We start from the raw sequence: 24656 nt of genomic DNA, 5'->3' as shown, positions 1-24656 counted from the left end.
TCGGACGTGTGTGTATAGTTTTCTTGTGCTGGGTTCTGCCACTTAGAATCAAGTTCTTAAAATGTTTATAGATTGCAAAAGCAGTATGGTGCTTTTTCTTACCACTGTCCAAGTTGATTTATGTAGATTTTGCTGATATTTCCCCTTAGCTTGCACTTGTGTGTCTTCCCATGATGCACTGGTGCCCTCGCTGGGGTGCGCACTACCAGACACACCTCTTTTCTGCGGCACTGGATATCCATTAGATGAATGTATTTACTGGTCATAGCTATGGCTGCTTCTTCTATTTATCATTAACAGACTTATATATCAATCCATCCATCCATTTTCCTAACCACTTATCCTACTGGATCGCGGGGGGTCCGCAACCTATCCCGGAAGCAACGGGCACAAGGCAGGGAACAACCCAGGATGGGGGGCCAGCCCATCGCAGGGCAGACTTATATATAATATTTATAAATAAAGATTTATATACAAATCTGGGTCATTATAAAAGAAATGTTGTCACAGTGAATATTTGGGGACTGGTTGTTCTCAGTTTACTCAAGAGGGGTCTATTTGTTTGGGGAATTGGAGCATAAATAGGACGGCAGAAACCCACTCATTAAGGAGTCTTTTCACCATTTGCTCACCATCTGCCAACACACTTTGACTTTGCTGGTCTCCACTGCTTCTGCTAGGAGTTGGGTATTAAATACGAACCCATCAATAAACTTTAGGCCATTACTTTCAGTACTTGGTTGCTCTACATCAGGGGTGTCAAACTGCAGTCCTGGGGGGCCAGAGCCCTGTGTATCTTAGTTCTTTCCCTGTTCCACCACAAATGGTTCAGTTCAAGAGCTGTGTGGTAATTAGCACAAGGAATCAGGTGTGTTAAATGAGGGGAAACTCAAAAATGTGCAGGGCTCTGGCCCCCCAGGACTGGAGTTTGATACCCGTGCTCTACATGATTGCTCAAAGGTACTCTTTCTACCTTTTTTAATCATGATACCAATCTGTATAAATCCCAAATCAATACTGTAAATATATCATTTAAATATATTACTAAACTCCTTTCAGTGCATGGATTCTGATATTCATTTGGCTTCAGCTGTCGCAGAACGTCACCAATACACTCATGTCAGATTTCTATTTTGTGTTAGTTCTGTTCGTCATTTAGCTTAGCCTACATTTTGTCACCGAGTAAAGAGATATGAAGTTGCATGTAGGCTAAACATGACTTTAAATAGAAACACGAAACGTAATAATCGCTAAATTATATCACTATCATGTGTCTTATATCTGTTATCACACACACCTGACAATCTTTAGACTCGTATAAATCAGGGAGAGCCAGAGACATGCTTCGCCAGGTTGCATCGTTTGCAAAGTGGGGCCCAGTTAACTCTGCAGATTCGCACTTAGTTTGTTGTTTAAAACCAAAGTAAGGTCATATCTCACTTCTGGCACTCTGCTTATGAACTAGCTTCTCTACATAAACACATGAAATGAGCACGACTGCCCCTCTCCACTTTGTCCGATACGACATGTCCACTATGCAGCGTACCTTCTCAAAGTGTTTTGTGTGCAACTGTAATGTTAAACACATTTTCATCAAATGTCAAAGATTGCAAAATGATAGAATTATACACGTTTAATTAAAAGACAGAGGAAGACTCTGATATTGGGGGAACATCATTTAAATGCAAAGTTATATTAATTGCTGGGGATGGGTGAATGAATCCAAATTATGGTACAGGTCCCCCTTGTATCCCCAGGTCTTACTCCCCTGGGTGTCGGAATACAATACTGATAAAAAATATAACAAACAACATTAGACTGTCTTAGAGCCCTAAAGGTACACGTACGTATTCATCGTGCACCGTTCAGTACATCATTTTCGGTTACGCACAATGAAACCAATTATACATTTACTTACAAACGAAGAACCTAAATTCACAAATAGATGTTCAATGCAGAAAACATTATGCATTATTATTGTATTGTCGCTGTGAGTTACACTAATGTTGGATACAGTCAGTCATGATTGGCGATTTTGGAACATTTTCGTTTCCCGATACACCAGCACAGTAAAGTCGATAAGACTAAGACTGGCTGTCGGCTCTGTCATATTGAACTCGGATCTGCTGCTGGAAACACACCCAACATGCTAGTGCATTTGAGACGACATCAGCAGTGTGTATGACTGCAGCGAATCAGAAATAGCTTCTGCAAGTTAGTCTCCCCATGACATCTTTGGCACTTTTGCCAGGAAATTCAGACCAGGCTAAAAAAGAAAATAATTTTGGCTAAAGGGCCATTTATTGCTACAGATATGCCACCAAACTCGGTAGTAGAGAACATGGTATTTAGACGGGATTTAGTGCATTATCATTGTTATATTATACTTTTCATTTTTGTATATGCATATTTTTACAGTGTGCAAATTAGCGTCTATCAGTCAAGCGCGTCTTTGGTTCACAGCTGTTTCTAACTGATTGCTTTTGTAGTTTTAATCATTTCAAAACAAATCCATCTGCAAATCGTCCTACCACATGTACTGGTCAGGGCCACGGAGAACCCCAGACGTCCATCCCGAGCAGCGACGACAAGGCCAGAGCACGTCCTGGATGGGATCCATCATGGGGTATAACCGACATAACCTACTACCAAAGTGACAGCCTTTTTTACATAAAATTTTTAGATTTCTTTAAAGATGCAGTTCACACAGTTTTAGCTGTGGAATGTTCTGGGTTAACAGAAGTAAATAGTGTAAGCAAATGCACAGTACAGAGTACTGGAGTTATTTTTCAGTGTAATATTAAGAACTGAAAACTTTGGACAAACACAAACAAAATGCATTACACTCTTGGTAACAATTCACTTTTTTATTCCAAATGTTGGCTGGAAGGATCAAGAAGAATAACTTCTTATACCGATGTAGCAAATCCTTTTCAAAGCAAATATCTGTAGTGTTCAGTTCTGAAACCCAGCAAAGCAATTTACACATTTTTTTACGAAAAAATACAATGTGAATGACATTCAATAAAACCAAAAAGCTATTTTAAAATTTGCTAAAATGATTAAATTCAGTCAATTTTCAACTTGTATTCAAAGTTAAATGGAAAATATTTTCTTATCAATAAATACACTTAAAGCCACTTATTAAATGACCAAGAATTCCTATAGTTACTAAGACTGGTCACTCACTCCGGTAAGTCATAAATGCTACCATGCGCACCTAAGGTCCTTCAGTGAACTGTACAGTTTCAGTCTAAAAACTGGAAAAATAGTGCAATTAATTTATCTTCAGTCACTGCCCACAGCAGGGACTGTATGACTGTCTTTCGCGGGCCTTCCCTGAGAGCGCTACTTATCAGGCTCGAAAGCAGAATTGGATCGCCCTCTCTTTGGGAGAGGTCTGCTTGCCTTCCCCTGTGATGTGCTGGGGATGTCAGGGTCTGCAATGGCAGACTGGTCCATCACTGCGACAGACTTCTTCATCCTTTTCTTCTTCTTCTGAACCCTGTAGAAAATGATTTTTACCACACAGAATGCTGTAGAGCAGCTCACAAATTTCATTAGAACAACCATACAACAGAATTAGTGGGAAAAGCAGAATCTGTTATTCAAGCATGCAGACAGAATGAGGGCAGCGTCGAATTCACTCACACAGAAATACTTTATCTAGCTGGAAGTCGCCAAGCCAAATGCATCCCTGTACCATGTTATTACAGGAGTAACTACCAAACAACTTCCGGTGCCTTTCACTTTGACAGGTGACTCATACTGATTGTAAAGCATTTAAAATTACATGTCCGGTGTAATTCAGGGTAGATGTTGTACACACACGTAGTTTGGCCCTCAGGAACATGGCACTCATAAAGCAAGCAAGTGCAAGGGGAGGTGGGGGGTGGGGAGGGGGTGCCAAAAGTGTTATAGTGGTACAGAGCGAAAGAGGCAGCTGAGCTCTACCAGACTCACAGGACAACTGGTGCTTCTGGGTCTGGGTCGTGCTCTGAGTTGAACCTCAGCTCTCTGGGTGAGCTCACAGCGCCAGGGATCTGCGGGCGGACCAATCAGAGCGTGAGGCGGGCAGTGAAGATGCTGAGAAATGCCAACCGCTTCCTGTGGCCGGGCCGGATCTGAACGTCGGGATGGCCGCAACTCGCAAAAAATAAACAAATACACAATAAACGAAGTACAACAAAAGGGTAACTGCTGAGCACAAACGTCTGTAACAGAAAACAGCAAAAAGAGGACAAACAAAAAAGGAAAGATGCAGTAAGGACAGACTTCTTTTTCTCCAGTACAAGATAAATTTTAATTGTACATATTAAAAAATAAATATATTTTTGGATACACCAACTCTGTAAATAAGTGAAGTCTGCCAGCTAGCAATGAAAATAGGCAATATTTATGCTTCACTAATATGTTTATTCTACAGTATGTCATTAAAAAAAAATTAACATATTTGGGGCCTTAAGGTTTTCATGTAGCAAAATATCTGCTCTTTACCCCATAAGCAATCTTAAAAGTAATGCATTTACTTCCCATTATATGGGTGTGAGTTAGCTGGGTAACATAACTGTGCAAACCATGTTAATCACACTTCTGCTACGAACAAGAGTGTCACTGCATTTTCTCACCGTGCAAGGTGTCTGGAGATAATGTCATGGAGACTCTTAAGAACAACAATGAAACATTTGCAGTTTACAGCTTACTTAAGATCCAAATGAATAATAAGGCTCAGCATTCGCATGCCGTGCTTGGCTGCTTTGTGATTTTTAATTATTTCTGTTCGTACCAGTGGAACAGCAGGCAAGAGGCCATACTCGTATATAAAAGGCGCAATAACCATGGCGTAGATGTAGGCTACACACATCAATTTAGCCCACGAGACTAGGAAAATCACTGTATGACGGTATGACGAAACAATTCAGCCTCCTTTCACTGAGGTGTGAAATTTAAGCATGCCAAAAGTAAAGGGACAATAAAGTTTATGTATCACTTTGACAATGATTCAAGCCGTAGAAAATACCCATTTGTGGGTAGCCCTCAAAAATCTTTAGATGAGATTTTTCTGAATACTTAAGTTTCACTTTACAATATATGGTAGAATCTAAAAAAAATTAAGTTTTTGCAGGTTTTAAGGGATATTTTCAGCAGAGAAATTCAGCTGTTTGGACAAAATAGTTGATTTTTGTCATTACCTTCACAGTTTCGTTTCTCAGATTTACACTGCAGTAAGTAGTTGCTCTAAAGGGAAATGCAGACAGGAGAGAACTTTTTTTTTGGCACCGTTCAAAAGAAAAATGTGTGAAAGCCTCACATGCGGTGTGTGAGCGTGTGTGTGTGTGTGTGTACGGTATTATACAATATAAACATATTGCATGCGTCGCCACTCTCAGAGACGTCGGGTTGAATTCAGCTTCTTATGTACAAACATTTTTTTTAAGCTGCGACAGTTTTGTTCATATTCTTCAGAAGTCTGATTTTAAAGAAAGAAAGAAAAAAACTGAAATGTCAGTGAAACATAGACTGGGTCATTGTGAAGAATACCTTTGCCTGGGGCGATTTTTCAGCTGATTGGTTCAGCCGATCTGACACAGAAGAGTCCGATTCTACAGCTCTGTTCGGATCCTCTTCAAAATCGCCTGAAATGAACGATGGATCAAACGCTTTTCACTGTGCAAAATTAAGGCACAAAAAAAAAAAAAATTCTTACTTTGGTCGACCACATAGTTGGCCGGGAAGTAGCCCTGCCGTCCATCGGCCAGGCACCCGAACCACCAGCTTTCATTATCTTTATAGAGAACTTGGATAACATCACCACGGGACACAGTCAGCTCATCCGATCGATTGGCAGTGTAGTCATAAAGCAAGACGACCTAAAACAGAAACCATGACAGCTCAGCTGTGTCAGAGTGTGACAGGGTAGCTTCCCGGAATTCTAAAGAGCCAGTGCATTATCAATTACTAAGTAATCAACCCTCTCTCTAACTTTCATCATTGACTGACTGCTACTACATGCTACAGTCCATTAAGTTTAAAAATTAACACACAATAGGTCTACAAAATGCTTCAATGAAACACATCTGAAACACAGAAAATTAAAAAATGACTGATTAAAATGGCAGTTTGGGCTCCCAACAGGCAATAAGTCCCACAGACACATCCATCTAGTTCTCCTACTTCAAACTATGTCTGAGCTTAAAATCATAGAGGGCACAAAATTATATGACGATAAGGCCTACATTTTACTTTCTTTTGGTTGGATGAACTTATTAAAGTCTATACATTACGCAGAACCAGCCCTATCACATTTTACCGATATTATGTTACACTTCGACCATTAGTGGTTAGTGAAGGAAGATAGGCCCGTCATCATAAAAGTGACAAGTCTGTTCGAGAATTGAATAATTTTCAAGAACCTACCCGGTTCGCCAATATCCTCAGAAACCAACTTTGCAAACCCAGAAAGCCCACTAACCATCAGCCCAGTTTGGCTACTAGGTTTACAGACTAAAAAAACATTCCATTCAAAAGTTATTAGGATATTTAACTTTATTGCTTGGTTTAAAACAAGGGGGAGAGAAGAATTTCATATTGATCAATTTTAAAGTTGCACCTTTTTAACCTTTGGAACAACTGAGTCACCTACAGCAGCTAAAAATCCCAGCTTCAGAGAGGTGCAAAAACACCCCCCCCCCACCACATGACACCTTGTAAATAAAATAAAAGGCACGCACAGGATCCATTTTGTTAAATTAACTAAGCTGGAAGAATCGCTTATGCCCGGTTTGAACGTTTATTTAATAAAAAAAGGATATTTTATCCTTTTTCACATAACCTTTCTTATCTCTCCCTTGTTTTAAACCATGCAGTGAAGTTAATAAATATTTTCTTATTACTTTAAGTTTACTATTTGTGTATCCATTCATTTTCCAAACCGCTTATCCTACTGGGTCGCGGGGGGTCCGGAGCCTATCCCGGAGGCAATGGGCACGAGGCAGGGAACAACCCTGGAAGGGGCGCTAACCCATCGTGGGGCACACCCACACAAGCCCCTGCCACCCCCAGCGTTTACTTTATTTATTCTATTTAGTGATGCTCTTTCTTTTGCAGTGGCAGTAACAGGTTCTGCCAGTATAACTCTGCACAGGACAAATATGAATTCCTCTACTAGCCTGATGCTTCTTTACATTCCCTGAACACTCTTATGTTGCACTTCTGGTCCTTGAATAGTCTTATTAGGTTCTTGATTGTTAGAAATTGTTATTCAACTCCTGCTCAAATAACTGCGTACATTTGTACCTGGCCATTGACTGGAAGATCAGCCAAGCCCCAATTGTGCCTAGATTACAAACATGCTGTGATGGAGTTATGTACTATTTGCCCTAAATGTATGTCGTTTTTGCTAAAAAGCATCTGCTAAAAATGTAAAATGTTAATTTAAAATGGTAATAAAATCTTGAATATAAACATCTTATAAACGTGCAAAAAAACAAAATAATTGCAAACTTACCATCTGCTGCACTGGTATGGAAGAATCGGCCTCGGCATGCAGAGAAGAGGACGGACGATCAAAGCTCTAGAGGGGGATAAGGAAGGAAATTAGCTTCTATGTGGTGAGCGCACACCATTGCCTTAGCAGGAAATGAGGTTCTAGTGGTGAGCGAACACCGTTGTCTTAGCAGGAAATGAGGTTCTATGTGGTGAGCGCATACCATTTTCTTAGCAGGAATGAGGTTCTAGTGGTGAGCGCACACCATTATCTTAGCAGGAATGAAGTTCTATGTGGTGCATGCACACCATTTTCTTAGCAGGAAATGAGGTGCTACATGGTGAGCGCACACCATTATCTTAGCAGGAATGAAGTTCTATGTAGTGCATGCACACCATTTTCTTAGCAGGAATGAGACAATAACTTCCAGGCTCCAGGTTAAACACACAAACAAGCCCAACAGCCATGCCTGGGAGACCCCAAAGACACAGCAAAGCCCAGTACAGTATCAAATAGATATTTTTTCATATTAATTTTTAAAAATAATAATCAATATAAATACAGTGTTTACAAACAATAAAAATGGCACAGCTTTGATCCATCTAACGTTTCCCAGTAACTGCTTATCGGGCAAACAGCAACACTATCACCAAAGTGGGAAAACTAAGATCAATATGGATGAACAGATTTGGTTGTTTTACATTAAGTCAGTAATACAGCCTTTAAAATCTAAAGGCCACATTAGCTCAAATACATTTCCAGGGTCTTCAGCAGGCTTATTGATACTAAGAATATAAAGTTGTCCCTAGCCGAACGTTAACATTTTCCCCCTTTCTGAAAGCTTGCAAATCTTTGCCTTCACAAACACCTTTAACGTTAAAGGCAGTTCTCACAGCCTAGTATTTATAAATGCTCACATTAACCCTTTGAAGCAACATGTGCAGAACACGTCTGGGTGCATACTTTTCAGATAAGCATGGAATAATTACACGCAATTTAGAGTAATTACGACTCAGAGTATTAAAAATAAAAATGAGGCTTGCATTCAAAACAGGGACTCCACCCAAAAAAAAAAAAATTTTTTCAATACAAAACAAATACCAGATCAAGCCTGTTTTCCAAAGTGATATCAAAAGATATTCTGGTCAGATCTGTAATGAAACAAAATTTGTGTATTTGTGTATTCTAAAAACAAGCGGCATAAGCCATCCGTGATGCCAATGACAAAACTTGCATGTGTTCCTAATTGGCTAATTTCTCAGTTTGTCCAATTCATTCAGCTATCCCATTCCCACATACTGTCAAAACTATTTTGTTTTGATGCAGACACTTATAAGTCATCTTCCCACTAAATGTGATATTCCTAAAAGGGGTGTTTTTTTCAGGCCTCAAACATGAGGGATCAATACTCACATAAACATCAGTTAAACACGTTAAAATATAAGCAATTAAGAAAGGAATCATCATTTTTCATTGGGTCTGTAGGCACAGATTTGACGGAACTTAAAGTATTGACTGAAAAAAATGAGTAAAAGCAGGAAGTGGTATGAAAGAGAAAGTACTACCACACCAAAAACACAAGATTTGTTTTAAATCATGTGATGCAATAAAGAAGGCAAATAACAAGTATGTCCAGCTATGATCAATTATCATCTAGCTTCAACTGAAGCCTTTTAAATAACACTAAGAGGCTTATCTACTTTAAAATTTTTCCTATTTTTAAAACGCAAGACAAATCCCACAGTAAGAGGAATCGTTAACCCAAAAAAGGTACAATAATTATTGACCCATAAACAACAACAACATATATTCTCTGCAGTTATTGGTTCGAGATGTGCTCTTATTTGTGACCAATTTGGGCGACGTACCGGAGTGTCAATTACTTACGTTGCCTTAAACGTGTTTATCTTTTATTTTGATTCTGCAGACAAAGATGGCTTATGTGAGAAATATTCAGTGGGTGAAGCCAAGGCGTGGGGAGACTGATACACGCCTGGGCTCTATTCACCATCACCACGCTGTGAGTCATTTCTCCTGAGCCGCAACAGGTCGACGAGTGGCATCTGACACACGCACGCGTGTGCGCACGCACACACACACGCACACACACACGCACACACACACGCACACACGAGAACTCGAAGGGGAAAACCGACACCCACAAAGCATACGAATGAACGGCCAGTAAGTGGCAATAAGAAATAAGAATTTAGAGCTGTTTGTATTGGCTCTTGGGGGTCCACCAACTTTGGCAAACCAATCACAGTATAACACCATCCTCTGGGGACTTGGGGGGGGGGGGGGCGGGGCTAACCAAATTCAATAAAAGGCAACAATTGGTGGGATCAAGTGCTATTCTGCAGATCTTCTGGCTGCAAAGTATCATTACTGAGGCCTGAGACCACATCGAAACGTCTGATTTACATCAGAAGTAAAGATATTAGCTTTGGTAACAGAAAACAGGGGAATGTCAAATGAGGGAGAAGTAATTTCTTAAACGCCCAACTGAACGGCTCTATGAGGTATAACGGTTGCTCTGCATTAGCTTATTCCCGCCAGACAAACGCCCAACTTGCAATTTCACATTTTATTCACTGTAACACAGTGGCATACTTTCCTCAGGTGACATGCTGTGTTTAAAGGGGAAATCCACCCGCCAGAAAAACGATTCATTTTGTGCTTCATCATTAAAAAAAAGCTTCCAGAGGAAATCACAATTCACATCAGCAATCAACGAGCCAAACTGCTTCTCCAAAAAATCCTCTTAGCTCATGAAAACACATTTCCATTAATATCTACGTGTATTGGAAGTCTGAAGAGCTTAATTCATATGTTCTCCTCTAAATAACATTTGCCAAAAGTATTGTATTCCTTTGCCATGACCTGCTAAACAACATTCCTATATACTGAGATCAACAGTATTTATTAAACAATTTGCATTATTTAATGGGAGAGAAAGACTCCCTAACCTTTTCAAGTTTCTAATCTTCCATAATCACCTGAAGTACTATAAAAGGAGAACAAGCTGAATTGAAGAAAAACACTTGCTAGAAACTATACCAATTAAGCGACTGTAAAAAGGTTTCTCATTCTTAGATAAAAGTAATACCATCTGTACATTTCTGAACTGCTTAAGGTGTTAGATGAATCTGCTCAATCATAGAAAATAGTTTCTACTACAAGAGACACTACATTAAGGATTTTTATAAGTAGAAAGCTTATATTTAATGTGTTACGAAGCATGCATACTGTATCTCTGTACATGCATGTCACAGTCCTTACATTTACATAGTCAGCAGACAATTTTATCCAAAGCGACAATGGTTACAACTGCATCTCCATATTCTGCACTAAGAGGCAAATTATTATTTTTTCATTTCTGGTCAATAAAAATGAAAGTAAAGCCATTGTGTTTTTTTTGCCGAAGTTCTTGTGATTTGCTTTAAGGTTAAAGGTTTTAAGTCTGCGGGTTTTCTGTTCGGTCTGAAATTCACAGTAACTGAGGGCATGTGATCCGCTGTGTGGATCTAGCAGAAGGGCTTTTAGGCCTCTTGCTTTAGCGCGTCGTATTGGGTCTGACAAGAAGCAGGGACCCTTCAAATGCCAACCCAAGCTTCAAGGCAGTGCTCTCGCTCCTGCTAAAGCCGTGCGTCAGAACCCTTGGCTTCACAGGTTTTGCATTGACGTGCTTCTTTTTTGGCGTCCAGCCATCGAATCGCTTCGTTTTATTTTATTTTCAGGTGAGCTTTGGTTTTGTCACGGTGTGAAATATGTTGCACACTTTAGCTGAGCTTCACCCGACAGACACAGCTTCGTCTGGCACTTATAGCAGATCACCGCATCCGTAATGGCAGCCATCATAACATGACTGAACTCTCTTGGCGCTTTTGCAACTCTACAACAACTGGGTTTGCCAATGGCCACAGCGACTCCATTTGTGGGCGTCTCTACACGATGCCACGATAGACCTAAGGAGAATTCGGCACGTCTTCCTTACCGTCTGGAGCCTTTGAGATAGCGGCTGGCTCAAACGTTGACCTACGGGGCTAAAACCCCCTGTGCCAAAAAAGAGAGGAAGAGCAACATAATCAGGCTGGTACAAGAGACAATAAGCTACCACAAAAGACAGAAGAAAGTCACAGTGCATTTACAAATAATATCCATCTGTGTTACCTGTAATAAAAAAAACTATTTGATATCAAACTTTTGTGTTCAATATTATTATTAAGGATTGAATCATGACATGTATTTAAGATAAAATTCCTAATGAGCTATGCACAACGCAATGTAAAGATTAACCTTCCCTAAACCCAAACTATGGAGGGAAACAGATTATTACCACAATAATACCCTGTGTGTCTCTGTGATGAGTCACACAGTATAGGAATATGTAATAGATTTTGTCCCTCTAGCACTATAGACGATTCCTGCAAAGACAAGACAAGCTCGGTCTTGTGCAAAACTGCAATGAGTACATGCTCATTTGACCCCGATACGACAAAAAAAAACAGGTTTGTCCATTTACCGGAAATCTCGGCAAAACAGAACTTTTTGGGGTGAGGTGGAGTTCACATATGAGTGTCGAGAAAATATTTCACAGAGAAACAAAAGTATTTTTGTGTGTGGAAAAACAACAGAGAAATAATGAGACAGGAGAGAGAGAAAAAAATCAATTAGAAACCATGAATCTGTAATGTACACTCACTGTATTACCACAAAGCTTCTCACTGTAAGGCTACAGTTTCATCTCGCGAATGCAAATGCTTGTAAAACGAAACATCTCTTGCCTGACACAAATACAAACATGGTTACAGATGAATTTTCACTATTGACAAAAATCAGTCTTATAAAAAAGTTTTTAAAAGTTCTGCAAGAAAAGAAGTGTCAAAATACTAAAAGCTTGTTTTTTTTTGCATCCCAGCAAAGCCCCTCAGAATATAAAGACCTGTCACCAGATTCAGAAAAGCAGAAATACATTCTATAAAGCCTGCAAGACAAAGGTATTTGGAAACACCTGACATAGATAAGACGCACATTCAGACAAGACCAGAGTTTGAGAGTTCAGGTCCAGAAAGTAAAAATGGAGACCAAGATTTTGTTTCACCCAGTCATTTCAGTACTCCGACTCTTTATACTCAACTGGTTGGTTAAAACCAAATCTTGGTCTGGATTATTACTTTTTACTTTCTGGACTATCCGCCTCTGGGGAAGACAAAGGAGAACAGAGTGCTCTCGACCTCTAGTGGTCTTTTCTGAAATAAATTCCAAACAGGCCAAGATTCTGCTTTTAAGAACATACCACTGAGGATGCATAAAATAGCTAAAAAAACTTTAAGGCCTTTGAGTTTTAATGACTGTGTGCAAATTTTTATTGTTTAAGTCAAGAATAATGCCAAAAAGAAGCAAATAAATAACATTATAATGTTTATGTTGAATCTTCCAAGTTATACATAACACTCTCACACCTCACATTCTGCAGTTCATAAAAAAAGAAACCTCTCACGGCTAAGGTACTTAAGTGACTTTCAAGGTTTGCCATCTCATTTTTCATTATCAGACTTTACATCAAGTTATCTGATGAGAATTTTTGCTTCCTTAAAAAAAAAGAAAGAAAAAAGAAAACTGACTATCATGTTAGCGACGATCCCAGGGCAGATTTTCTTCCAAAACACTTTCAGCTTTCAAATGCTCGCTGTCAATATATGCAGCCGGTTTGACTCGGGCAGGTTTCTATGAATGAAGCCTGAAACTGGCAAGATGTCAAAGGAAATCTACATGTAGTCACTTGCAGGGCTGTCAATACAGGAATGGTTAAACCCTATGACGGCATCTGCAGCACTGAATCCAGAATTCCAGCAAACCCTCGCCAGGGGGGAACTGTCTCATGGGAAAATCTTTGCAAGGTATGTGACAGATGGAGGCATGGTGGAAAATCTTAAAACACAGGATGGGAGTTGATACTCAATGCTCAATAGGAGCCTGCCGGCTAGTGCAATGGCATTTTCCAATATTATATTATTTTTCCTGAATATATGAGACTTCAGTTTTATCCACATCGTCATTTTGATGTGAGAACTTTAATTAATCTTTAATAATAGCCTTACCATCTAATTATCACAGATGTGTGGCAGTGTAACTTATTCATACCATTCAAGTAGCCAGCACTTTTACACTGTACAATCAAATAAATGAAGAACATTGAATAAAATGCTACTGATTAAACCCTGAATGTGTCTTTTAGGAATAAGTTAACTCTGAGTTTCTCTTGGATCCAACCATGGCTGACACAAAAACCAGGATAACATCGGGAAAAAATGTTATTCCAGCATATTAATCTAAAAAGGCACGACAAAACAGGACAAGCTACACTGAAGGAGTTCTACTTAAGTGACGTCACCTGCTGATTGAATCAGACAGGTACAGTCAAATCAATGGTGGTACTTACGAGTGCTGGTGGCCAGAGGTGGGTGCAAAATGAGAGAAGGCCCAGACGCTCGCAACTTGGAGTGAGGGGACAGCAAAGATGGGGCCGGAAATGAGAGATCTGAGCTCAGCTGCAAAATCAATCAATCAATCAATCAATCAATCAATCAAATGTTTTATTTATAACATACATAGCTATACTCAGAACAATGTGTAGTGAAATGCTTTGTTTCCTAGTTCCAAGAATGAGAAACAGGGGACATAAAGAGGAAATATTAAACAAAAATCATAGATATCCATAAAAAGTGTGCAATTTGCAGTGGTAGTGTAAAGACTCAAATGAATACACAAGTCAGAGGGAAATGATGGATAACATAATGTAATAGTACACCGCTACAATGACGCATTACTGCTGTTAAAATCAGCTGTTTTAACTCATCTGCAACAACTAACTACAATTGTACATTTTCCTGAAAGGCAGCATATTTAGTCACTTAAAAAAAAGTGAAAGCACTATTTTTAACTGCAGTCTGGCACTTAAGCTGCATGACTGAGATAACGGTGGAGGTTGGCAGTGACAGTTGAGGTATTCAACAAACTGACCGCGTTAAAGCGAAGGCTGCTTTCCGGAAGCGATTTCCTCCCCTTGGCAGAAACTCCCCCTGTGCATAGACCGAGAAGGACAGAGTGAACAGACAGGTCAGGCATAACAATGACATGCAGCAGACAAGTACATTTCTAAATAGAGGAATTGATATCCTTAAAAAAAACAAAAAAAAAAAATGCAATAAAACTCAATTATTGAAAATTCAACTGCAATGTAAACACACTGGTTACCTTGATAAATACAGAAATATTCACAACTGAATACCTTGCTCGTAGAAGTCCAAAGCTGAAGGATTTTGATGTGAATTCTACAAGAGATTATAGATTACAAAGTTTAGATACTTTGCAGAATACTGAGAATTGTTTTGCAATCCACTATAACCATTCCCAATCTGTTATATCCACTATAACCATTTCCAAGCTGTTACAAGAATACACAAATACTTTACTTTGCTATGAAAGTTACCTTATGCCATCCACATCCAGGCACCTATTCTAGCAGGCCAAAGTGAGAGCCTGTGGCATGATGACTTACCAGCACAGAATCGAGCTTTTGCTTAACGTGCTGCATCTTCAGGGTGATGCGTGTGGTGCTGGCCAATCGATCCAGGGCAGATGGGGTGGGGTCCATCAGACCCGGCAGGTCCGCCACATCCCTGAGCGTGTTCCTGTCAGCTGTCCCACTCCGATTCAGCCCTTTCAATCTCCCCACCTCCATTTGAGCAACTGAAATTTAACAACTTGCAAAATCACGCTGCCAAAATCCCCATGTTCCCCATTATGATTAGTTCTAACACAGACATTTAAATTACATTATTAGTTATAAAAATAATTACAATGTACTATTTAAATGATTACAAAAAAACGTTTAGAAAATGTCACACGACACATACTTGACATTACAGTATCCAATTTTAGCAGCATTTCATGCAAGGATGGAGTAATATTAATATCTTGATGAACTGTAGAATGGATGATGCCCTTTGAAATTAAAACAAACAATAAACAAACAAACAAACATAATAAATAAGACAAACAAAAATTAAAAAATCTCAAAAGTCACCTTTGCGGTCGTAGATGTAGACATGCACGGGCTGGCTTTCCCCAAAGGCACAGAAGGCGACCATGTTTTCATGTGGGTGGAAAGCTACATTTCGGACGGGGGTGGGGTAACAAAGCTCAGAATACACAGCCACCTGGTCCCCTGGAACACAGCGGGAGCACAGTGGTAAGCTGACAGTCAGCAAAACAACAAAAAAAAGCTGCACAGTATGTGACAGTACAGCATAATGTGACTAGCAACATTGAAACCAACAATACAATCGAGAAAAGCCCTTGGGTGACCTTTCCTTGGGATTTAAAGGCAATAGAGATGTAAAACACACATCCAAACCACAGCAACAGTCACACATGGCATTAATTTAGAGCGACAGCACTGGAGATCAGTCTGGAAGACTCTTGGGGAAAGTCTTCACCTGTCTCTGCATTCCACACGTAAGCCATGCCGTCTTCACTTCCTGAGAAGATAAAGCTTCCACAGGGAGAGAAAGTACTGCGGATCCTCTCTCTGTAGTTTGTGGCACCTGTGTACTTCTTTACTGCCAGTCTGGAAGCACAAATACACACACACACACACACACACACACACCGCATCACTGAATATAATGTCAGACTTTCATATTAAAATATAAAGTATGGTGCACTTCAATGCACCGTACATGAAGGTCTAGGGTACCAATTATAAATAGTAACAAAACATTTATTATATTACTTGGAGGAAATTAGCCTTTTGATTGTCATGAACCAAGACTAATAACCACTAATAGCCCTTATGTTATCCAAGCCGCTTGTGAAACCGTAAACTTCAATTAGCATCAGTCCATTAACAGCAGGGGTGTAGGAACTGGGGAGGGAAGTGTATCCCCCTCAATATTTAATTTGAGTTATCCCTTTCCCCCTAAAAACAGAGCTTTGGCTTTATATTATTAAGTTGTGCCCCCCTCCAATATCAAACTGTCCTATGCCATTGATTAAGAGTAACTCCTAATAATGTCTGAATACTTACATTCGGAGGTCCATGACCCTCAGAACACTGTCTCTGGCATGGATCAGGAGGCGACGCCCATTTGGGTGGACCTCCAGTCCGTTAATGGCAATTCCCTTGAGATCACTCTCCATTATCTCCTGAAAGGTAAATATACACATTAATCTATTTCCTAAATAAGACACCACGCTAAGATTCTTAGAAAGATATCTTCTACTAAAGTTTACTGCAATTACTTACTGCAACCGTTTCAGAGCCTAGTCAGGACACTGCTCACAGCACAAATTGTGATTTTAAAAAGGGGAGATTTCCAGTCTGCAACCTCTTAGAATTTCTCTCCTACCCTCTCGATGTTCCAGAGTCGTGTCGGATGCTGATAGGAGCCATCACCAACCGGCATGTTCCACACGATGAGCAAGCCAGCGCTGTCTGCTGAAAACAACCGCAGCCCTATGCAAAAACCGACACATACATATCGATGACTGTACTGCACTCCTCCAGGACAGGGCAGTAGTGAGCTTCGAGCATATCCCAGGATGCAAAGGGCACAATACAGGGTAATACCTTGACTGTTAGAAAGTCAACCACAAGCCACAAAGACCCTTCAGACAATTTATAAAGACCAATTCATATAACTGAATATTTTTGGGCTGCAGGAGAAAATGAAACTGACACAACAATAGGAAAAGCATGCAAACTCCACCATAAATAACTGGGTGTATCAGACCTACAACGCTACTGCCATGCTACACCATCACATACACCTTCATAAATCTGAGTATACCAATAATAAAAAAAAGCTATGTTCAACAATAGGCCATACCTTCTGCGTCGAAACACAAGGCATTAATGAATGTCTTGTGCCCCTCAAACTCATGTAGCAATTGACCGTTGACGTCTTGAACATTTATGTTCCACACACGGATGAGACAGTCGTAGCCTCCAGTTACCACAAGGTTCTGGCCAACAGGGTGAAACTGGGCAGAGTACACAAAGGAAGGATGCGGCAGAACCTTCTTGGCCACACCACGAAGCCTCTCCATATTCCAAATTCTGTGAAAGTAGAGATAAATGACATTCAACATACATCATGAGCTAGGAGACGATTACAGTATTAATCCAGAGGCAGTTACATATTTCGCCGTGTAAACAATAAATAAGTAATTTCTAACATCTCTCTCTCAGGTTCTCCAAAGCTATTGATCCTCACCTGACGGTTCCGTCAGAAGAAGCAGACAAAAGGCTTTGGTCATCCCTGGACCAGCAGACATCGTACACGATGCTGAGGTGCCCATTGAAAGCGGCCAGGACCTTGCCCGACGGAATCTCGTAAACTGAGATGGAAAATGAAGCATGACATTTTGATGACATCATGTGAAGATGTTCAAAAAATGAGTGAGGCTGAATTTAAGAGACACTTCGAGCGGGACGCATAGCTGACGCACCTACAACGGGGAAGGCGTCCCTATCCGTGCAGGCGGCAGCAAGCCTCCGGCCAGCATGGGAGAAGCGCAGCATGAAACAACCCATCTGACCCCCGCGGAAGGACAGCATGGGCTTGTTGGGAATGCGACAGACCTTTTGGGGTTAAAGGAAAAGACAAAGCTCTACAGCTGCAGTCTGGGTCTAACATCCCCAAACTTCTGATGTCCATTGGGAACTCCTAACCTAGACTACACAAAAAGTAAGATTACATAAATGGAATGATTACATTAAACGTTATTGATCCCAGGGGGAAAATTCTTGTGTATGTACATGTATGCACTGTCAGAAAAAAGGGTACAGCCCTGGTGTACAGTTCTGTACTCCAAGGCACAAACAACATTAATGTACCCCCAATGGTACAAAAATGTTCGTCAAAGTCCATTTCTATTTACCTACAGCTAGGGTATAATTTGCAGACCCTTGAGGGTACAGCCACAGTGACAATTAATTGTACCCGCAAAGATACAAACTGATACCTAGTAATGCCAAACAATGCAAAAAGTACAGATAGTGAAAACAAGTAAATGTAGCACAAACAAGTAAAATGTACACAGTTCACAAACAGAATCCCAAAAAAACAATCATATGGAATATTAAGAAATAAATGTGTGTAAAAATGGGTTCTGTTTGATTCCAGCGGGGACAAGCTAAAATATCCCTGTGAGAGCTCATCTGATGTGGAAGGACTGGTTTAGTTACCCTGGTTACATTATGGTCCCTGACAAATCATATTAATTTAGCTGATTAGTTAGTTAATGTTAGTTTTAAACTTCTCAAAAGATCAGGCCCTAGAAAAGTCAGTCTATAAATTAAGTATATTAACAACTTTTTAATTCAGGGCAGCCAAGCCCAGATTTCAAACAGCACTGCTGACAAGGGTATCCCAAGTGCGCCTCACCTGTCCCGGCACCCTGCTCCACTTTACAATGTCAGCTTGATCTTCAAGCAGCTGGGTGCTGCTTTTCTGGGCGACATCATTGTGGGGGTCACCGAACAAGGTGGTACCTCTCTCCTGCTGCAAGGCCGTCATGGAGCGGACACTGGGGTCCACCTGGGACAAAAAAAGAGGACAAAGACAGCCAATCAACCAGACAAGGACAAAACTGGCAAAATTCTCATAAAAATAGCTGGCCATTCTCATACAGTACCGCTTAAAATGACCTGGCCCCCACAATCCCCCGACCTAAACCCTAAAGAGCTGCTCTGGGATAAGTGGGATTGAAGAGTAAGCGCAAAACAGCCAATTTGTGCCCAAAAATTTGGAAACACAGGAGAAGCATTCCAGGTGGCTACATCTGGAAGCTGGTTGAAAGAACAGAAAGCGTCTGCAATGCTGTCATCAAAGCAGAAGGGGGTTATTTTCAAGAGTCTAAAATTTGAGAAAATTGAGATGAATGTTTCTCCTGGTCGTTACAATATCTGTTATGTATTACCTCATTGCCCTTTACTAGAATAGAGACAAATACATTAAAAGTAGATGTATCCAAACTTTTGACTGGTACTGTAAACGGAAACATAAATGACTATAAAATTCAATCATTTGAAACTCAAAGTATCAAAATAAAAGTAGCATATAGTATATAAAATACTATATAGAACTGAAATTTAAATGAACTAGCATCATGCGCACAAGTCTACTCACTTTTTAAATGAAGGTCTCACTATAGACATGTAGGTGGACTCACGTGTTCAGGAAGTTTGAGGCCTTTTACGGTGACATACAGTGTAGACGCATATCTGCTCCTGGGGTACTTCCTCCACCACTCAATCACTTCCACGCCGTGGGACTGTTTCTTCACCCTGGGAGGGGGGCAGTAGAGCTGGAGGCGGAGCTTACTGTCCACGTTCAGGACCCCATTCGTTCCCACAAGCTGTGGGAGACAGAAGTGGGGGTAGTTAGTTCACTGTTATCACAGACATGCAGCACTTTCTATTATTTCATCACTATTAATGAAGCGCCAGGTATGGGCCGTACCTTGAGAAATGCCCAAGCGATTTTCCGGAAACCCCGTTCATGCTCATCTACTACAACGTTGGCCCTGGCTTCATCCATACTTATGAAATCAAGGACCTAGGAAATTTTTCGATAACCATTACACATATCGTTACTAGACTTATTTATTTATTGCTTGTTTCCAAGAAAAAATAGCATGAATTACAGTAATTAATTTATTACTCCACACCTCAAAAAACAGTATTACTCTCGGACTTTCGTTGTCATCCTGGAGGAAGTACCCGAAACGCTCGTTGAAGATGATTTGTTCCTCCCACTCCGGAATTGTTGATTTGTTTTTCTTGAAGTCGTACGGTTGGGTCATGATGGGCAGAACATGTTCCACCTTCTCCTGCTCGTAAAAGGACGAGACTGGGCGATGGCTGTGGAAACAAGACACAGAAACCAACAAGGACTGTGAATAAACATCTTACATTACAAAATTTGTTTGCAAAGGCTTAACCAGAAGGGTTTTCTCTTCAAAGGGGTCAGAGTGTACCTGTCTTCCTTTTTTGCATATTTCCCAGTGACCTCATCAATAACGTGGACCTTCACCATGGGATGTGACACCAGCAGGTCAGTCTTCAGTTGGTCTGTCCTGTGGACGTAGACCCCCAGCACAAGGCTGTCGTCGAAAACGGGCTTAGGGGGCTCCTTGTTCTCTACCTCACTGTCCTCTATCACAGCTGCCAGCAGACAAAAAAGCAAATCTGAATGATAAATACTTCCTTCTGTGTCTTAAAATTAACATTAAAAGATATCAAAGTCTATCGCATACAACCCTCCTCGCATGGTTCAGTCTCAAAGCCCAGGATATTTATCATTACCTAGAGTAGAATAAACTATGCTAGCTACTCACCCACAGCCAGACCTACAGTGTGAGGTGCCGAGCTTTGGATGAACTGTGCTGTCAGTGCTGTCACTTTAGCTTCACACTCCCTTGCAGAATTGGAATGCTGACGTTTCAGGGACTCCCCATGCCTGCATTCCCACTCGCCTCTCCCTCCTACTTATGCTGCTATACCCATATCTGCCGGTGCTTACATACTGCACTCACCTAACTATTTGCACTGCCTCTAGTTTCTTCTACTTTGGCTAATGCATGCATGGCTTTTACATCTGCCTGCCCTCCTGCCTACGACGTCTCTCTTGCCTGCCCTGCTGCGAGTGATTCTGCATGTACTAGACTTAAATCGGAGTATATAATTCAGGCCTCTGTTAATCCGACTTCATCTGCTGCCCCCTGGAGGTAGGGCTCCTACTCTGAGTCTGGCTCCTCCCAAAGTTTCTTCGCACTAGGGGGTTTTTCCTTGCCACTATCACCTCTGAAAGTGCTTTGACACAACATGATGTTACCCATACAAATAAAACTGAATTGTATACCATTCAAATGAATTTTATAGCAACATTCCACACATTCTCCGAGCTTTTGCTGCTTCTAACAGTTATAACCATTGTGAACACCACGCACGTACCCTTGGTTTTCCTCTTTTTCGTTTTCTCCGTCTGCTCTTCCTCATTTATCGCTTGTTCCCTCGATTCCTCTCTCTCTGTGTCTGAGGAAACCATCACCTGTTTGGTCAGGTGCTTCCTGGAAGCATCCTCTGGTTGGGTCTCCAGCCCTGATCTATACAAATAAAAATGAGATAACACACAATGGTAAATGCACGTGATTTTAAGAAGTTCAAGATTTTAACAATTTTAACAAGTTCAAGTTCCAACTCCTACTGAAATGAATGACAAAAATGCGTTGAATCTCACTAGATAGAATTTCCAATAAAGAACTGCCATTGTTACTAGTTAAAACAGTATTTCCGATATCAAAAACATGCATTTTAAATAAAGTGGAATTTCAGATATCAGACATACACATTATAACTAGTCACAATTGAATTCATGATATCAAGAATTTGCATAGTAACTAGTTAATAATAACAATTGATACTTCATCGATTCCTGTGGGGAAATTGCCTTTATACCTCCCACAACTTGCTCCTTGTAGAGTAAGTTGCCCACAAAAGACAGCCACCTGTTGGGGCACCCAGGGGTTAAGGCCCCTAGAAATTAATGAAAGCTAAACCTTCTGCCATACTTTTGTTCATGTCTAGCATTATACAGACACAAAAATAGCAGCTGACAGTCACATTAACACGGATTAAGGGGGAAAAAGGTATTTTTTAACATAAGTGTAGGGATGATAAATATGCACACCCCAAAACATGACATGTGATGTCATCTTGAAGACCTAACTGTCCACTTGAAGGAAGAAGAGAACTTAATACAGTAGCATATGAGGTATGATACATATCAGCAAAAACACAATGTTTTCTACAAATTAATGAATTGGTGGATCTCAGGAGGGTATACAAAATATTTTTTTATGTTTGTAAGGCAAATCCAAAAACACGGATAGCATCAAAAATAAGGTTGACTGACTGTACAGCCTTCAGCCTTCTGTATCCCGCCCTTTTCCCATGTTACCCTGCATCCCCCTCGGTCTCCTGTGATCTCAGCTTCTTCTTCTTCTTCTTCATCTTCTTCCTTTCAGTGTCATTGTTCAAAGCCACCTCCTGCTCCAGGCTACTCCTCCTGGCAGGAGGCTTTTTGCTCGACGTCGGCTTCCCGGCTCGCTGTTCCTCCCGGGCAATCTGCTGCTGGTACTCCTGGAGGAGCTCGTCGTCTGCCTCCACCTCCCGTTCCCGCGCTCCATCCTCCCGCTTTCCCTTCCTTTTCCCTTCCTTCTTTGCATTCCCCGCTCTCCTCCTTCTGGCTTCCTCTCCTTCCGGAACGGCTTTCAGAACGGCCACCCGGGTGGACCTGGATGCGTCCTCGTCAGCCCGGGTGTTGGAGTGGGAGACATCACCTTCAGGCGAGAGTACTGGAAGATCCCTTGTGCCCTTCTTCCTGCCCTGGGATAATTTACCGCCCTCTGGCACCTCACTTTCGTTGTTGACCTTCTCGGACAATTCCTTCTCCCGCAGCCTGTTCTTGATGTAGCGTGGACTGCTCTGATCGGGCTGGTACGTGTTCTTGAGGATGGTCTCGTCATCTTCTGCACCTTTGTTAAGGCCAAGGTTTTTCTTCAAGGTTTCAAGCTGAGGGAGAACACAAACACTCAGTCGGGATACCAAAAAAAATGCCGTTAAAATAATTACGGAACACTGCAAAACACGGACAGAGGTTAAAGCTTTTTTTTTTTAAACATGTATGAGGGTGTTATCGCTTCTGCTCCTTCAACATGGTCCTACGTACCGCTATACTCTCTTCTGGTTGGACGCTCTTCTTCTTTGATTTCTTTTTCTCTGCAGGAGCATCAGTGTACCTCTTCAGCACTTCATCAAATCTGGCCTTTGTCTTTGTTCTGGCTTCACTCTCCCCTTGAGCAAAATAAAAGACTGAAATATCTTTTCTCATACTTTAAAAAACCCCAAAACCCTGCACAAACGGCCTTTAATCCAATGCGAAATATCTTTATGAGACTTCTTTATAAGAAGAAGGCTTAAAATTTAAGCTATAATTTAGTACTCTTTCACATTTAACTAACAAACTAATCAGGAATTGATCTTCCTAATTTAACTATGTTGCATATGTTCTTGCTAACAGTCAGACATAAAGATCTGGAGAAGAAGAACTGTAAAGCAGAATGCTTAAGTTCCGACGTTACAGTAATCAAACGCAACGAAAGTACAGTATCACTTACCAGCTGGCATATTTGAGTCTTAAGAAGAATTTCATACTGCATATAAAAATTCAATTATTCTCATCCAAGAATCAGCTGAAAAAGAATAAAAAAGATATATGTAATAAGACCCATGTATGTAATACAGTAAAATTGCATCTATTGTCGTTTTTTTCCCAGGAGAATTAATTCGATTATTTCGAACGCTGTAACTCTGACGCTTGCAGAACATTGTTCTGATATTCCAGCGATTCTGCATATTTCTTTCCAATATTTAGCAAAAAGAAATAGTCAAGATAACTGTCACCGTGTGGTATTTTAAAGACAATTCAATTTATTTTAAATCGTTGTTATTTACAACATAATAATATCGCATTTAAATGTAATGTATTTAGCCTTTATATACGCATTGTCCTTCGGTCTTTGCTACAAAAAAAGTTAACGGCGTGACATGTTATAATGAGCAAATGCACTTGTTATCTAATTAGACGCAACGAAAGTACAGTATCAAAATTAAAATTCAATAAAAATCAAAAAAGAATTGTTCTCGTGCAACTCAAAAGCAATGATTAAACCCGTAACCCCTAACCGTACTAGTCAGCACCTATTTTAAGGGACTACAGTAGCACATACCTGAATATCTACATTGTTTTCGTGCATCCATTTTTGTTTGCACTGACCACCGTTAATCAACGACAGGAAAGGGGTAAAAACTGGTATATTTAGTGCCACAAAACTAATTCAGAAACGAAGGTAAACAGGCCGTTACGATGGTTTTTCAAGAAGCATCCCTGAGCCCGCCTCTTTGCGTGATGTAAACGACAACGCTACTCGATCGACCAATGAGAAGAAGCGAAACATTCCCGACTACGATGACCTCTGCACCAATGAGATTGGGCGAAAAACGTGCACGTATATTCTACGCACGTTAAATTACGTT

At 40.6% G+C, this 24656-nt stretch overlaps 1 protein-coding gene across 5 annotated transcripts; it reads right to left on the bottom strand.

Moving 5' to 3' along the window:
- Positions 1-2852: 2852 nt before the first annotated feature.
- Positions 2853-24541, bottom strand: ahi1 (Abelson helper integration site 1). 5 transcript variants are annotated; one of them, XM_048975147.1, is made up of 28 exons: positions 24350-24541; positions 23738-23812; positions 23290-23414; positions 22519-23132; positions 21513-21664; positions 21300-21371; positions 20537-20723; positions 20228-20420; positions 20020-20115; positions 19730-19915; positions 18943-19095; positions 18005-18137; positions 17770-17893; positions 17383-17612; positions 16903-17009; positions 16581-16699; positions 15991-16121; positions 15579-15719; positions 15051-15241; positions 14781-14823; positions 14513-14571; positions 13932-14040; positions 11484-11542; positions 7508-7573; positions 5708-5870; positions 5542-5636; positions 3964-4146; positions 2853-3505 (listed from the first exon to the last, which is right to left on the bottom strand). In XM_048975147.1, exons 2-28 carry the CDS (start codon positions 23745-23747, stop codon positions 3434-3436), a joined length of 3813 nt encoding a protein of 1270 aa, XP_048831104.1. In that variant the 5' UTR covers positions 23748-23812; positions 24350-24541; the 3' UTR covers positions 2853-3433. The 5 variants fall into 5 exon arrangements, with proteins under 5 accessions (XP_048831104.1, XP_048831106.1, XP_048831105.1 ...); XM_048975149.1 differs by having other exon boundaries at positions 3964-4043; XM_048975148.1 differs by having other exon boundaries at positions 21300-21362.
- Positions 24542-24656: the final 115 nt, after the last annotated feature.

The sequence above is a fragment of the Brienomyrus brachyistius genome, chromosome 14 (assembly GCF_023856365.1).
Source record: "Brienomyrus brachyistius isolate T26 chromosome 14, BBRACH_0.4, whole genome shotgun sequence".
Lineage (NCBI taxonomy): Eukaryota > Metazoa > Chordata > Actinopteri > Osteoglossiformes > Mormyridae > Brienomyrus > Brienomyrus brachyistius.
The sequence above is the reverse complement of the archived record's forward strand: the minus strand, read 5'-3'. Positions and strand labels throughout refer to the sequence as shown.

What these genes read in the sequence shown, in the direction of transcription:
- ahi1 (XM_048975147.1), bottom strand. An exon ending in AACCAGAAGAGAGTATAGCG is followed by an intron (nt 23,133 to 23,289) that starts GTACGTAGGACC and finishes GTTCTCCCTCAG; the next exon opens with CTTGAAACCTTGAAGAAAAA. An exon ending in TATGCAAAAAAGGAAGACAG is followed by an intron (nt 20,421 to 20,536) that starts GTACACTCTGAC and finishes TTGTTTCCACAG; the next exon opens with CCATCGCCCAGTCTCGTCCT.